The sequence below is a fragment of the Panthera pardus genome, unplaced genomic scaffold (genome assembly GCF_024362965.1).
Source record: "Panthera pardus isolate Hobbes unplaced genomic scaffold, ASM2436296v1 HiC_scaffold_20, whole genome shotgun sequence".
NCBI classification, from domain to species: Eukaryota; Metazoa; Chordata; class Mammalia; order Carnivora; family Felidae; genus Panthera; species Panthera pardus.
This window is the reverse complement of record NW_026526766.1, coordinates 83,794,001-83,809,775: the sequence shown is the minus strand read 5'-3', so window position 1 is coordinate 83,809,775 and position 15,775 is coordinate 83,794,001. Positions and strand designations below refer to the sequence as shown.

At 55.6% G+C, this 15,775-nt stretch overlaps 1 protein-coding gene and 1 non-coding gene across 2 annotated transcripts; both read right to left on the bottom strand.

The window, feature by feature from the left end:
• Positions 1-2,747: 2,747 nt before the first annotated feature.
• On the bottom strand, positions 2,748-2,860 carry LOC128778764 (U5 spliceosomal RNA). Its single transcript, XR_008424476.1, has one exon. It is a non-coding gene; the product is annotated as a U5 spliceosomal RNA (small nuclear RNA).
• A 7,874-nt stretch (positions 2,861-10,734) lies between these two features.
• LOC128778599 (rabphilin-3A-like) lies at positions 10,735-14,550 on the bottom strand. Its single transcript, XM_053908014.1, has 4 exons — positions 14,470-14,550; positions 12,360-12,572; positions 11,624-11,705; positions 10,735-11,028 (listed from the first exon to the last, which is right to left on the bottom strand). The coding sequence occupies exons 1-4, from the start codon at positions 14,548-14,550 to the stop codon at positions 10,922-10,924; spliced, it is 483 nt and encodes a 160-aa protein (XP_053763989.1). The 3' UTR covers positions 10,735-10,921.
• Positions 14,551-15,775: the final 1,225 nt, after the last annotated feature.

Below are 15,775 nucleotides of genomic sequence, written 5' to 3'. Positions count from 1 at the left end.
CCTGAACTGGGCTGTCCGGCTGGCCTGACTCCAACACCTCCTCCTCCTCTAGGAAGCCTGCCTGAGCTGGCAAGGCCCGCCTCTGCTGCTCTGCTCCTTCCGCTGCTGACTGGAGTTTCTGGTTTCCAGGGCATCCAGGGAGGGCCCCGCCAGAGCTGGGTGGCTTTGACCCCCCGAAGGCATCCTCTTAGCCAAGGCATTTTGACTGCAAGGAACAGAAGCCCACGAGACCGCAGGCAACGGGAGCCCCATAAAAACCCACAGGCCTCAGCACAGCCAGGCACTGTGGGAACCAAGCGGGGCCCTCGAGGACCGGGCCACACTCCCCTTCTCAGAGGCCTGGGCTGTGGGTCACCTCTCCCTCTCTCTGGCTCCTTTTGGGCATCCTGGTGGTGAAGATACCCATAAGCACCAGCCCCCAAGACCGCATGCTCCCCATCTGCACGGCCACCACCCTGTCACTCCTTCACCTCTGAGCACCAACTCCCAGGGGGAGACTGTGGGGGCGTCTGAGGGCCCCAGTGGGACCAGCAGCTGGGCCAAGGAGGGGGTCGTGCAGGCAGGTATCTGTCCACAGGAACTCAGGAATGTGCAGTTGGGTGACAATCTTCTACACCCTCCTCCTGCCCAGGTGCACTGTCTTAGGGTGAAACCCCAGGGAAGTGACTTACACTAACTGTCTGCAACCTGGGGGTGGGGACTACAGGGGTCAGTGCCTGGCATGTAGTATGTGCCCAACAAAGGTTTGTGAATGAATGGAACGAAGCCAGAAGGCGTCCCGGCCCCAGAAAGGGTTCCATGGACATAGATGGGAAATGCTGTGTTGTACCTGTTCAGCAGGCTCTTCTCCTGCAGGACTTCTCAGAGCCTTTAACTAACCACCGTTTACTGTGCTCTGGGAAGGGGCTGACGCAGACAGCATTTCCCAAGCACCCTTTTGCCAAAGCATGTGTACATGTTTCTAGAACTGGGGTAAGTCAGAACTCAGGCTGGTAATGCTCTTTCAGGCAATCCAAGGGAAACCGTGTCAGGGACCAGCTGAGAGCGTGGCCTCCAGAGTCAGGCAAACCAGCTGTGTCGCCTACTAACTGTGTGACCTTGGGCAAATCACTTTGCCTCTCTGAGCCTCAGTTATCCCATAGGCTTCCGTGGGGATCATCACTCCATCTTTGTCCAGACTCCCATCTTCACCATTCTGTACCACACAGCAGTGGCCTCCTCCCTGGCTTCTTTGGCTCCCATCTGCCTCTCAGCCTTGGATATGATTTCTGAGCCCGGGGGACTCAGGTCCTCTTGGTCCCCGTTCACTGTATTCCCAGCACCTAGCAGAGCAGGCCCTCCACACAATAACATTTGTGGAATGAATGAATCAACGAATGAATCAATGAATCAATGAACAATATTCCTATGTGAACACTCTGGGTTTAGTTTGGGGCGGGCACGGCCACCCCCCTCTCTGATCCTCCGCCTACCCTTCTTTTGCACCTCAGTCTGCCTTGAACCTGAAGGAAGTCTATGGCCCACTCAGCAAACATTTATTCAATTGGAATAAGTATACCCTTTTGGGAGCTGGTTGACCAGAAAGATGACTGGGAGAAATCCCATACACAGATATTCACGAATAAACCACGGCCTCCACCTCTAGAGGGCAGTAGAGGCTCCAGGCCTGGGCTCCACACCCTGGGTGCATAAGCCTCTCGACTCCACAGCACACACAGCAACGGGAGGGGCGTGGGCAGAGCTATAGCACTGTGCCCATTAGACAGATGAAGAGAGTGAGGTTCAGAGTGCTCAGTGACTCGCCCAAGATCGATCACACAGCTAGGAGGAAGCAGGGCAGCAGTTTCGACCCAGGTTTCATCCGACTCCCGACCCAGCAGTCTTAACCCTCCATTGTTCTTGACCGAAAGGCATGGACACAAGGAAGAACACAGTTCTGGAGTCTGGATTGAAATCCTACCTCTCTGCTTTATCCCCTATTTGTGTGGCACTAAGCCAATCATTTTCCCTCTCGGAGCCTCAGTTTCCTTATCTGTAACATAGGGCTAATAATCCCTCTTCTCACAGGGTCGTGAGGATTAAATGAGCTAGTAGATGGGAGAGAGATTTCTGAGGTAGCACCAATTTTGTGGCCAGAGGACAGGGAAACCTAGGAAATGCCTGCCTCCCAAAGGAAGCCCTCAGCTGAGCCTGAGGCAGCAGGGACCACAGGGTGGCTGGCATATAACCGCTCTCAATAAACTGATGCAGAATGAATTATCATCTCCTGCTGGTGCTGCAGATTGTCCCAGAACACAGAGACACAGAGGCACAGAGTTTGAACCGGGGTTCCCCTTGGACAGACAATGGGAAAACAGGGGATACAGCAGAGCAGTGAGTTTGAGGCCAGGCACAGTCTAGACCCACACTGCAGCCTCAGGACCCTGAATGTGGTGCGCATGAGCCAAGAGGACCGCCACATAGGCCAAGGCACCGCCTCTTCAGTCAGAATGGCCACCACGTTTGTCAAGATGGCCGCCACACGGCTGCCACATCTGCCCCCCAAAAGCTGAGCCCCGCTGAGACTGGACTTGAAACGGAACACATTAATTGTTAAACTGTGACCAGACTCCAAATGGAGTGAGTCAAAACCCAGGGCAGCCTACACACTCCAAGGAATAAGAAGAAACCCGTTAGCCCTTCCCTGTGCCCCTGAGAATGCTGGGTAATTACTTTTTCCCCTTTGTCTTTTTGTTTTCTTTTAGCAGAACCACCAGGAAGCGGCCGCAAAAATCAGTTAAAGCTTCCAAAGTGCTTCTTCCCCCAGAAATCTTTTATAAAAGGTGAAAGATTTACAAGACCCGAAGAGCAAACCAAGCAGGATAATTGTTTTTGGAATGACCCCAATATTTTCACCCCGGCGACCCCGGCTGGGCATCTTGCCCCATATTTATGATTCCTGGTCCTCTGCACGCCGCCAGGCGACCTTTCCGAGCCCCCTCTGTGAGCCCCCAGTCCCTTATCGGGCCTGTAACTCACCCTGACATTATCTCTCGGGAGGGTTTTATGCACTTTAATTTAACTCCCCCCATCATTATTTCCCGGACTTCAAGGTTTTCTCTTTCGAGCTGCCCTTCCCAGGACAAGCATAATCTGTTTGCCATCAAGCCCAATAAATATGTTTGTGCGGGAGACGGAACCGTTTGGGGAGGGTGGCCCAGGCCTGGGAAGCAGCCTCCGGCTCTCACCGGGGTCTGGGCAGCAGGACTGGCCCGTGTGTCCTTGAGCCACTGTCCTGCTGGGAGCCTCTCTGCCTCAGGTCTCAGGCCGGTGGCCAGATCCAGATCGAGCAAACGAAAATGCAGGCCAGCCGGTTACATTTGAATTTCAGGTGAACGATGACTTTTTTTACTTTTAGTGGAAGTGTATCCCACTCAATTTATGCTAAAAAAAAAAAAAAAAAAAAAGTGTTTGTTGTTTATCTGTGATTCTAATTGGACTGAGTATCTTATGTTTCATCTGATCTCGGCTCCTGGGGGCCACCCTGCTCCCTCCCCTGAGTGTAGGTTAATCCACTGGAGAGTGGATTCCTTGATGAGGGCTCCCATAACACTGTACCACCGGCTTAAACAAAAGAAATTTACTTTCTTGCAGTACTTTTTTTTTTATATATATGTTTAATTTTGAGAGACAGAGCACAACCGGGGAACGGGCAGAGAGAGGGAGACACAGAATCTGAAGCAGGCTCCAGGCACTGAGCTGTCAGCACAGAGCCTGACGTGAGGCTTGAACTCACAAACTGTGAGATCATGACCTGAGCCGAACGAAGCAGGCTCCAGGCTCCAAGCTGTCAGCACAGAGCCTGACACGGGGCTCAGACTCACAAACCATGAGATCGTGACCTCAGCCAAAGTCAGATGCTTAACCGACTGAGCCCCCCAGGCACCGAGCTTTCTTGCAGTTCTGAAAGCCGGAAGTGTTAAGATCAAGGTATCGGCAGGGTTGGTTTCTCCCGAAGTCTCTCTCCTTGGCTTGCAGATGGCTGACTTCTCCCTGGATCCCTCTGTGTCCTAATTTCCTCTTTTCATAAGGACACCAGTCATTCTGGATCAGAACTCACCCTCATGACTTCATTTCAACCTCATTAATTCCCCGAAGACCCTATCTCCAAATACTGTCTCATTCTGAGGTACAGGGGTTAGGACTTCAACATACAAATGTGGGAGGGGACACGTTGAAGCTCCCAACAAGAGGTCCCAGAGAGTGAAGGGGGCAGGGCAGTTCTGTGCCGAATAAATAGTCCTGCCTGGAGCACAGCTGTTTACTCCTGACCCACCCAGCCCCCCACTCTCAAAGTCCGGGAATACCATGGTGAGAAACTGTCCTCGTGGCCTGACGCGGGCCTCACCCTGCTGGCGTGGGGTGGGGGGAATGGTCCTCCCCTGGCGCCCGGCTATCCCCACGAGCCCCCGAGGTGCACGGAGCTGATCCCCGTGGAGCTGGTCCTTTAGGGCAGCACCTTGACGGCCCGGCCTTGGAAGACACTCTCGTCCAGCTCCACGGCGGCCTAGGCTGAGCTCTCGGAGGCAAACTCCATGTAGGCATAGCCCTCGGGGTGTCCGGGGAACTTGTCACACAGCCTGGTGACCCGGTGGGCGTCCCCACAGGAAATGAAGTAGGCCTCCAGCTCCTGGGCCCTGCCCCCTTGTCCACGTTGTCCACGTAGACTGGTCTTCGGTCCTACTCCACCTTCTCCGTGGGGGTCCCAGGCTCTGAAGTGTCAGCACAGAGCCCAACACAGGACTTGGACCCACGAACTGTGAGATCATGACCTGAGCCAAAGTCGGGCACTTAACCGAGCCACCCAGGTGTCCCTAAAAAGTATTTTAGAAAATTTAAAACACGAGCGCTTGAGGGGCTCAGTCGTTAAGCATCTGCTTCGGTTCAGGTCATGCTTTCCCAGTTCATGAGTTCAAGTCCCACATCGGGTGAGCTCGAGCCCTGCTTCGTGTGAGCCCCGCTTCTCTCTTTCCCTCAATCTCTCTCTCTCTCTCTCTCTCTCTCTCTGTCCCTCACTCACTTGCGCCCTCTCTCTCAAAAAAAAAAAAATGGAAAATTTAAAAATGAGAAATGTATTGAAATCAGAACCAAATTTTTATTTACATAACATTTATGAAGCCCTAGGGAGAATTAAAAAGAGTCTAGTGAGCCCGGGTTGAGCTATGAAAGATATGATAGATATGACTTATAAACACAAAGAATTTTGTGTGGGAAAGTTTATTAATACATAACAAAGCTTGGCTGATACTAGCATAAAGAGGCACACTAAAAAGAATGATAGTAAAAAATTCATAAACATTGGATGAAGTAGAACTCTAGTATCTTAATGCTGTCTGATTTTCTCTCCTGACCCCAAGGTTATTGGATTTTTTTGTGATCATTATCCAATCATGTGCCCCTTTGATGTGAAGATTTGCTTTTACTCATCTTTGGAAGACTCTATCAACTCCTAATACTTCTAAATATTATTAATATCTTGGCTTCTGTCCTTAATAGCCCATATGAAATAAAAAAAAAACAAACAGAGAAAAAGAATACGCCTGAGTCAGAGAAAATGGCACACGAGGAGGAAAGTGTAATCAGATAATACAGTAAAACAAAGGCTTTACTCCAGGAAAGGCCATAACTACAGACGGCTGGAACCTGTCTGTCTCGTCACTTTTTATTCCCGGAGTCTGGCACAGAGAAGGCCCACGATAAATATTTGCTGAGTGAGTGAGTGAGTGACGCCTCGGTTGGACTTTGCCCCCAGCCTCACTGGCGGATGAGCCTCCTTGGGTTGGTACCCAGAACACAAAATGCTGCCATTGGAGGCCCAGAGGTCCATAGAGGCCTGGGTCTGTGCACTGGAGCCGGAGGCGGCCAGTGCCCGTCCCTTCCCTGGTGCCCTGGGACCCGAGAATCCACCCTTCGGGGTCCTTGGCACTGTGGCGTGCAGAAAGGGGAAGACACTCAGGAGATGGGGGGAGCATGTGCTCCACTCAGGAGGCCTGGCCCAGCGGTCTGGGGAGGCCTCGGATCTGTAGAGACATGGTGCTTCTGGGAGGGTCTCCTGATACAATAAAAGATTATCAGCTAAATAAAACAAGAAGTGACTGGGGCCACTATGCCCTGTTGGATTGAAATCGTGTGAGCAAAGTGGTTTTCTCTGAGAGATTTATTTCCTGCGCTGGCTTCAGGCAGCCAGCCCAGCCGGAAAGAACAGGGCTGGTCTCCCTCTATGTGGGGGGTGGGGGGGTGGGGGGGGGGGGGTGGCGTGGGTTTTTATTTAATCTTCCAATGAGCTGGAACAGTGAAGATGGCGTGAATGGACATTAATTCTGAAACAAATTATTAAAGCGCGATCTGGGATTCCGGGAAAGCCATCTACCCCCTGCCTTTCTGCCACTTCCCCTCACCAAGGCCATAAAATCCCTCCTCTCCACTCAAAACCCAACATCAAGCCAACTGGGTCTCCCGTTCAGGCTGAGGAGAGAGGCCTGGAATTGACCTCAGCCCAGGGCCAATGGAGCAGGACTGTCCATGCCTCCAGACCTAGGCCACCTGCCTGCCTGGGCCTTGGCCCCTGACAAAGATCCCCACATTTCTTGCTCCCTCTTACTCGTATTTGCGTTCAAGGGGGCCACGAGCAAGATGGCCACCACCTCTCTCGCTCATGTGGGCTCAACCTCCGTCTCCTCCATCATAGGTACGTCAGCTCTTCTTGGGCCTTCCGGCCCCCTTCCTCACACCTAGCCCAGCCCAGGCCAGTGTGGATCCTGGATCCTGCCCTCTTCAGCTGACATCCCACACCTCACTGCCGGGCCCTGCCCAGGCCTCCCAATGCTGAGCCCAGAGGGTTCAGCATCTGAGGGTAGAGAGAGCCAGAGTTCAAGTAAGGAGCCAGAAAGCATGATATGGGGGTTTCTGGGGCCTCTGGCTGGGCCCTGGAGACACAGAGAAAAGTCAGACCCAGCACCCCTGGTGGCCAGTCTAGGAGAGGAGAGACAGCCATTGGTGAGCCAGTGCCGTGAAGAGGGCACACCAGGCATAGGGCGGTACACAGACTGATGAATCAAGTCGGCTGGGTGCCGGGGTGAGCCTGGAGGGGCTTCCAAGATAAGATCCCTGACGTGGACACTGAGTAAACCAACGGGACCAGGACATTCTGAGGGGGGAAAACAGCATTTGCAAAGGTCTGGAAGTAGAATATTTACCGTTGTGTGCAAGATCTATAATAATAGTAATAATAATAATAATACCAACAACAACACTTAAAATTTATTGAGAATTTACTATGTGCTGAGCTATTTCATGCATGTTCCCTAATTTTAGCCTTTCCAACAAGCCTATAAGGAGGTAGGAATTATCATTATTTCCATTCACAGATGGGGAGACTGAGGCTCAGAGAGGCCCCGTTGCCCAACATCAAGCCAGTATGTGGGAGAGCCAGAATTTGAACCCAGGTCTGCCTGACTCCAGAGACAGTGCTCGTTGCCCCCACCATTCACTACCCCACCCCACCCCCCAACGAGATCCAGGCTTCTCCTGCTGGCCCAGCTGTGGAGGACCAGCAGGCTTTGCATCCAGGTCCATTCCCCTGAGTAAGACACTAGGGAGCCCAGGGCCCCTTCTGATGGAGCCGAGCAGCTCACCATGCCTATGGCCATGGGCCCACTTGCCCAGGACTCACATTCTTCAATGATCAGGAAACATCTGGAGGCCATATGGCTTGACATCCAATGTAGACAGGCCACTCAAGGCTCCTGAGTCCCAGAGCCTGGCATGGATCAGAGCCAAAGGCTCGCCAGGGCTCCCATCAGGCCTGGCTGGGAGTCCCTGACCTGCTCCTTCTCCTGGCCATGGCACCTCCATCCACTAGGCTGCACGAGCCAGAAACCTGGGAGGGCCCTCCGGTCTCCTGCCTATCACTCCCCACCCCATCCCTCAGCAAGTGCCGGTACCCCCATCACAAAGCACATCCCCAAACCAACCGCTCCTTCCTGCCCACCTCGCCCCCTCCCTTGGCCCAGCACCCCCATCCCTCCCCCTCCACGACTCCCACCCATCCTCCCCTCCACAGACTAAGGAAGATCCTTTAGAAACCCAGACCCAGTCGGGCCCCTCCACCTTCCCACCTCATTTTGTTTTAAAACGCCTCAACGGGCGTCAGTTAGGCACCCCACTTCAGCTCAGGTCACGATCTCGCTGTTCATGGGCTCCAGCCCTGCGTGGGGCTCTGTGCTGACAGCTCAGAGCCTGGAGCCTGCTTCGGATTCTGTGTCTCCCTCTCTCTCTGCCCCTCCCCTGCTTGCTCTCTCTCTCTCAAAAATAAATACTAAAAAAAATAAAATAAGAAAATAAAACCCTCCAGTGGCTGCTCCCCACAGGCTGTGGACCGCGCCCAGGGTCTTTGCCACGTCTGGGTTCGACGTGCTTGTCTTCCACAGGCCTCACCTACCTCAGCCCTCACTACTCACCCCCTCTCAGAGCCCTGGCTCCATGGCTTGCCTTCCTGTCCTCAAAAAATGCCGTCCCTCCTGCTTCAGGACCTGCACCTGGCTGGCTGGCCCCTCCATCCAAACTTGCCCTTTGGGCCCTTCATTCTGTCACCTTTGAGGTCCCAGCTCCCACCACCCCCAGTGGAGACCAAGCCCTGCTATGAGTTCGTGTCCTCCTTGAAATCAAATAATGTATAATTAGTGTCCAGCCCTTGATAGACCTGGAACCCAGGGAGGCAGGGCTCTCGATGCTCAGCATGGACTCTGGCAAACAGTAAGTGCTCAATAAATGACTACTGTTTCGTAAAGAAAAGCAGCAGCCCCCAGCCCTTCAGCATCCCTCGAACCCTCCCCAGTGCCCAGCCCTGCTGGGAGAGGAGGGCTGGGGGAAGAGCCAGATGGACCTGCCCCTAAGGAGTCCAGATCTCATGGAGGGTGGGGTGAAGCAGGCGGGAAAGAGGGGAAGGCTCGGGAAGGGGGCGGGGTCATGCCCCTCCCTCCACGTGCCTCCGTAACTTCCCAGAAGCAGGAACACCTGACAGTTGTCCGTGTCGGGATCACAGACAGGGGGACGCAAAACCAGTGCGTGGTAAAAAGAAGTCGTCATCCTCTGAGTTCTCTGATGGCGGGGAAAGAGTACATTTTTCATCAGCCTAGACAACAAAAACAAAGCAAAACCAAGCATTTGGAAAGAACTTAGTTGGCCATGGCCCTTGAAGTGTGTCACCTTTCCAGCTAGTGATGCGCTCAGCACCCTGCCCGAGCCAGTGTGCTCAGCTCGTTTTGCCTTGCTCAGGACACAACGTGGAGTCTTTCTAGTTTGCCAGAATGATTTGCCGTGTCTCTTTATTCTCCAGGTCCCTCTGGGGGCTCTCCACTGGCCATAGGGCCAGGTGTCCCCCCGTCCCTGGATTTGGGTCTGAGTTCCTGGGAAGAGTAGCTGGGGACACAAGCAGAGGGTGACAATGGCCCCACCCCAAAGACTCATCCTGCCACCCTGGTGGGAACAAAGCCTTGAGGAATGAGAGAAGGGGGCGAGGGTCTGGGTGGGTGGCCAGCAAGAGCTCTTAGGGGGCTGGGCTAAGAGCCTGGATGGGGCTTCCTCAGACCGGCATTGACGATGACGACGAATCACAGGTCCCCGGGTCTGGCCCCGGGTGGAACACTGGCTGCCCTAGAGGCCTAGTGCAGCCTGCGCTCACGCAATCACCTATAGGTTCAGGACCTTAGCGCACAGATGGTGGGGTTCGCCGGTGTCACGCAGATAGGACAGAGGACAGGCCCACGTGCAGGGTCAGGAGGCCCTCGAGAACACAGTTCACCCAGCACATGTGGACGCGGTACAGCAAGACGGAGGCGGAAGGCCCGGCAGGGCCCCGAGGGTGGTTCGGGGATTCAGGATGTGGTCCAGCGCGGCTCATAGTTGCATTTGGATTTGAGGTCACCGGGCTGTCCTGTGGCGAGTAGGTGAGAGAGAGACTGGAGGGCAAGAAGGGGCAGCGGTGGCCAGAGAGAGAGAAGGGGCGAGGAGGGACAGTGGGCCAGAGAGCTCAGGGATAGGAGCACCATTGTCGCAGACATCTCTGCTTGGTGAGCAGAGCTGGTGGGGCTCCAGGTGTCCGGGCTCAGAGGCTCGCGCACCTGTCAGAGCATCTCTACCACCTGTCAGAGTCTCCACCCTCTGGCTCCAGCCAGCAGCAGCTAGTCTGCCTCCTCTCTCTCTCCTGCTGGCTCTTCCTGGTTCCTTGTCCCCAGCTGGAGGAGGGGGTTCTGAGCCCACCAGAAAAACTGCAGCCTCCTACCTTTGATCTGGGCAAGGCAAGAATGGGGGTCCCCCGGCCCCCGCCACTGCACTCCCTCACTCCTGCAGTCCCCACTGTGGCCACACAGCCCCAGCCCTCTTCAGTCAGGGAGCCTTCGCCCCCTGGCCGCCCCTCTTCTGAACCCTCTCACTCAGGAGGCCCAGGACAGCCATTCCTGCCCCCTCCAGCAGGCCCACCACTGCCATGACCGAGCCCTGGCAGCTGCCCCGAGAGAGGAACTATGTGTCTATTTTACACACAAGGAAACTAAGGCTCGGGAGGGGGCAGTGACCTGTCCAGGGTCACTCAGGGAGGAACTGAAGAGATGGGGTCCCTGAGATCTGTCTCTCAATCTCAGCTCTTTCCCCCTACCCAAAGCAGCTCCCATAAAGAAGGGCACGCCACACACAGCGTCAATGAACCTGCCGCACAGGAAGTACTTTATTATTTCTGATCTGCTCAGGGCTCTCCCAATCGCAGAACAGTGAAAATGCAAACCAGCTAAGGTCGATAAGGGATTTATGGCTCAAAAGCCAAAGAAAGAACGCGGTAGTGAAGGTTCCAAAGCCGTTCCAGCAGAAAAGCTTCTGGCCAAGGGGGTCACATGCCCATCTCTGAACCAACCACAGCGCCAGGGTGGGGCACTCTGATTGGCCAGGCCTGGATCATGCCTCCTTTGCTGTCCTCAGTAGTGGGCACAGGGCTTGCTACCAAGAGGGAAGGGAAGAAAATACAGCTCAGAGAGATTAAGCAACTCTCCCAGATCACACAGCATGCCCTGAATCCGTGTGTGTGTGTGTGTGTGTGTGTGTCTATGTCTAGGTGGGGTGAGGGTGGTGACACAGTAGTTTAGGAGAGAGATTCTCCCGGCTTCTATGGGAGAAAGTTCAAATTTCCTTTTTTCTGGCACTGAGGTCCTCCAACCTCTGGCTCCTGCTAGGCCGTCTCTCTCCCCACGTCACGTCCCCTTCTGATCACCACCGCCCCCCAACATGTGCAGCCCCCAAAGATGTGTCCTACCTGCTCTGCTGGACTAGGTATGTCTGACAGGGGTGGGGCCTTACTCCTCTCTAAACCCCCTCTCCCAACCCTACTTCCCCGACTCTAGGCTCAGAGCTCAGGGCAGCTACTTATGAAATGTGTGGATTCTGGAATAAGCTGGAAAGGATACAACGGTCCTCAGGTCAAAAACCTCCACACAGTCAGCTCACCACCTCCAAGGCCATACAAATCTGCTGCTGCTGCTGATTTGGGGCAAGTCAGTCCCACCCCCACCCCTCAAGCTGGCCCCCCCGAGCTCACCTGCCTTCGGGGCTTCGCCTCCAGGCCTTCTCTGGGAGATCAAAAGTTTTCTTTGGGCCCAGCGTATACTCAAGAGGATGCCCTACAAAGACACACACTTAGATGCATGCACGCACACACACACACACACACACACCACAGCACCCCAGCTGTTTCCTTCAAAAAGGGATGGTGACCATCTCCCACTCAAGTCTTCCCTTTGGGGAAGCAGCCCAGGAACCCGGAGATGGGGATTTAAGGGGGAGGAAGAGACACCCCATCTCTCTGCCCCTGCGGGGACCTCTGCTAAGAACAAAGAAAGAATTCCCCGGGCTGGACGCACGTGCCCAGCACCCACCCCAGGCACCCAAACCCGTGCACAGCACACGCAGGCCTCCCCATGGACTCTCAAGGCCGGAACACGTCCCTGTTCCCACTCATGACTACCCTCACCACACGGGTGGACTCCACTCAATGTCGCACAGCCACCAGGACCCTCCCCAGCCCCCCCACCAGAGCACAGCCGCTGCAGAGAGCCGGTCCATCCACCCCGCAGGCCCAGGAAAGCCCGAGGGTGTAGGGCCCGCGTCTCCGGAGCCTCGGTCGCCCAGGCCTGGGTGGCAGCTGCGGGGACAGTGTATGAGGTGGGGGATCCGGCCGCTCGAAGGTCCGCCTGTCCCCTGCCCGCGCGTCCGTCTGGGCCTTGGCCTTGGCTTCCGCCGGCGGGGGTGCGACCCCTAGCGCCCCAAACACATACGGGGGTCTCCGCGGACCGACGGGCCGATGGCGGCGGGGACGGCCACGCGGGACCGAGAACGGCCGAGACGCGCGGCCGCGGGAGCCGCCGGGGAGGCCCAACTGCAGCCTCGTGGCGCCACCTATGGTCCGCACTGCGGCGGCTTCCCGGCCCCCGGCGCCCGCGGCTCGGTCCTGCAGCCCGTCTCCGAGTCTCAGGGTGGCCCCGCCGCCCCTCCCGGATTCAGCCCCGGGGTTGGGGTTGGCGCGGGCGCTGCCACCGCGTCACGTGCAGAGAGGCCCCGGAGCCCGCAGCTGCGACCTCACCTGCCCCTCTGCTCTGCTGCCCCCCCCCCCCCCCTTCCCGGTTACAGAAGGGGACACGGAGGCTCGGCCACAACCCGGAAGTGGAGAGACCAGGCCGGGACCTTGACTCTGGGGCTTGTGGAATCGGGACAGCTGAAGCTGGCCTGCCACCCCCCTGGCCACTGACCATGCTCACCTGTACCCACCGGCCTCATCCGAGAAGATCCATCTGCCTCCAGTCCTCCTCTGAGCCCCCAGCCTCCCCCTGAGCCCCCCACCCACAGCCTGCCCCTCGTCCTCGGGAACTGCTCCCACCTAACACTGTCCTGGAGTCTTAGAAAAGTCACACCAGGAAACAAGAAGCTTGGAAACCCAGCCTCACTACTCACCTTGGGCCCAGAAAACCGAGACCTGTGCAGTCTCCTTTGCCCTGGCCTGGCCTCTGTGAGTCAGATTGTCTGTCTAGACTGAGATCCTCAGGCCCCTCTGTCTGCCACCACCTACTGTGGCCTGCAGGGACAGGGTGATGACAGTGGTGAGAACCTTTGGAGCATATGCTCTGGGCCAGGCCCTGAAATCCTCACTCCGAATCAACCGGTGTGGGAGTATTATTACTATTCTGTACTGAACTGAGAATCAGGAAGCTCGCCGGAGCTCACATGTAGCAGGTGAGGGACAGAGTTGAGATTGGCCTGGTGACGTGACCCACCCTGGCACGACCCGCTCACTCATATGTACATCACAAGAGTCACAATAATACTGGTCACGTGTGTGAGATTCCAGCCCAAGCCTGGCCCTCAATGTCCCCAGCATGGCAGATGCCTCCAGGCTGACCCTCCAGGTTTACATGCGGGCAGAATGAGTCCACAGAGATCCGGGGCCTGGCTCAGGATCACACAGAGCTGCTGTGGCCTAGGCTGCTCAAAACCCAGGCAAGACAAGAGTCTAGGGCCCAGCTGGGCCTCCAGGGTCACAACCCCCACTGTGTAGGGTCAACAGCTCAGCTGCAGCTCTTTGTCTGGGAAGGGGGGGGACAGACATTGACACAAGCAATAACAAACTCAGAGGTCAGAGTTGACGTGAAGTCTTGGCTGGGGCTTGGAGAAGCCCAGGGAAGAGACTAGATGTGGGAGGGGCCCGTCAGGGAAGGAGTCCCAAGCAAGTGGCATCCAGTGGGTTTTAAAGGATGAGTAGGAGTTTGCCAGTGGAAAAAATGCAGGCAGGGATATTTCAGGGGACCCGGGGATTTCAAGGCCTGAGGGAGCATGGCCAGTTCCATCTATACCTTGGTAGTTAAGAGTATGGACTAGATAGGCCTGGATTGGGGTCCCAGTCCTGTTGTGTGACCCGTGGCAGGTGACTTAACCTTTTGAGTTTGCATTTCCTCGTCTGTAAAATGAAAGCCATGATGATCTCTTCAGTCACGGGGCAATTGCAGTGTTAGCACAGGGTGGGACGCACAGAGGGGAACACACAGGTACCCAGTAGAAAAGACTAAAGGCTATTGGTGGGGACCAGATAGGAACAATGAATGATGTGGCTGAGGAGGTCATCCGAGATCAGATAGCGAGGGACCTTGAAAGTCAAGCTAAGGAATTTGGCTTCCTGCTGAAGGCAGTGGGAGGGCGTGGAAGGGCTTTGAGTCAAGGGGTTACAAATGGGATTTATGTTTTAGAGGGTGCCCACGGAGCAAAGGCGAGGGTGTCCCCGAAGAAGGATGGAGAAAAGGGCCCTGAGCTCTAACCCCAGCCGTGTCCTTGCCCCTCTGCCCCCTCGGCCCCGATGCTTCTCATCCTCAGCTCTGTGAGGTAGAGACACCGCCCTACCCGATTCTGAGGCTGAGCGGGGCTGGGGTGGGGCCAGCCTGCAGCTACGGCCCCAGACACCTCAGGCCCAAGCACCTGCATCCCAGAGAAAGACCCAGGGTTCCTGGTGACCAGGCCTCTGCCTTCCTCAGAGCTGCCCTGCCCCCCACCACACAGAGACACTCCGAAGTCCCCATTACAGAGAAAGGACAGGCGGTGCCGCCATAATTTCTATTTCCTTCTAAATAGATGCTCCCAGACCTGCTCCCACAAAACCAATTAAAGCACCTGCCTGGGATGGGGCTTTGTCAGCAAATTATTTCCAGGCTCTGAGGCCCAGGAATAAATCTCGGAAGGAAGAAGTGGATCAGACGAGGAGGGGAGCTGGAGATGGGGGGCCGGAGCAGCCAGGCAGGACAGAGGGTCACTCTGCGTCCAGGCAGCTGCAGACGGGGTCTTTTGCGCAGCCCTCAGACCCCGAGCCCAGACCTCTACAGCTGTGCCAGAGAATCGGTCACCAAGGTGTCCAGACATTCTGGCTTCGTGTCGAGAACTCTCCCTGGGAAGCTGCTTGGAAATGACTTCCGGGGCGGTGGTTGGGAGTGGTGGCCTGAATATCTCCACGTTATCCTCAACACCACCCATCCCGCACCCCTGGGGGGCTTCTTTACCACGTAGCGGGAAGCAGGTGCAGACAGCCTCAGTGGGAGTCGAGAGGCTTTGGCTCCCAACTCACTGTTGGGACCTTGTCCAAGTACTTCCCTGCTTTGGCCCTCAGTGTTTTTATCTGTAAAATGGAGGTGGATGGGAGTTTGGCCAGCCCTCCCAGCTCCAACATTACTGGCACCTGTGAAACTCCATCAGCCTTCCAGTTCAGGCCCAGGCTGGCCTTCTAGAATGCCATGGACTCTCTCCTTGGGCAGGCAAAGGCCAGAGGGTGGGTGGAGTCCCATCCAGTGCAACCATTATTGCACCCAGGAGCCCAGAGCCTGGCAGAGGGAAGGGAGGAGCTGAGGGAGCCCTGGATGGGGAAATGGGCAGTGATTCCTACATAGAGAGCAGAGGCTGTCCGGAGAGGAATCATCGGAACTATGCTTTGAAAGTCGAATGGAGTTCACTGGGTCGAGATGTCATTCTCCCAAAATAGAAATGGTTCCGGTTCACATTGGCATCTCTGTGAGAATTCGTAAAAGACACCCTTTCTTCCTCTTTACTCCCATCTTTCAGGAAATTGTCCTAACTTTAGAAAATCTGCCATGTCTTCGACATGAACAGTGAATGCCCCTGGGATTGTGCAGTGTACAACTTCCACAACTGCACTGTAGCT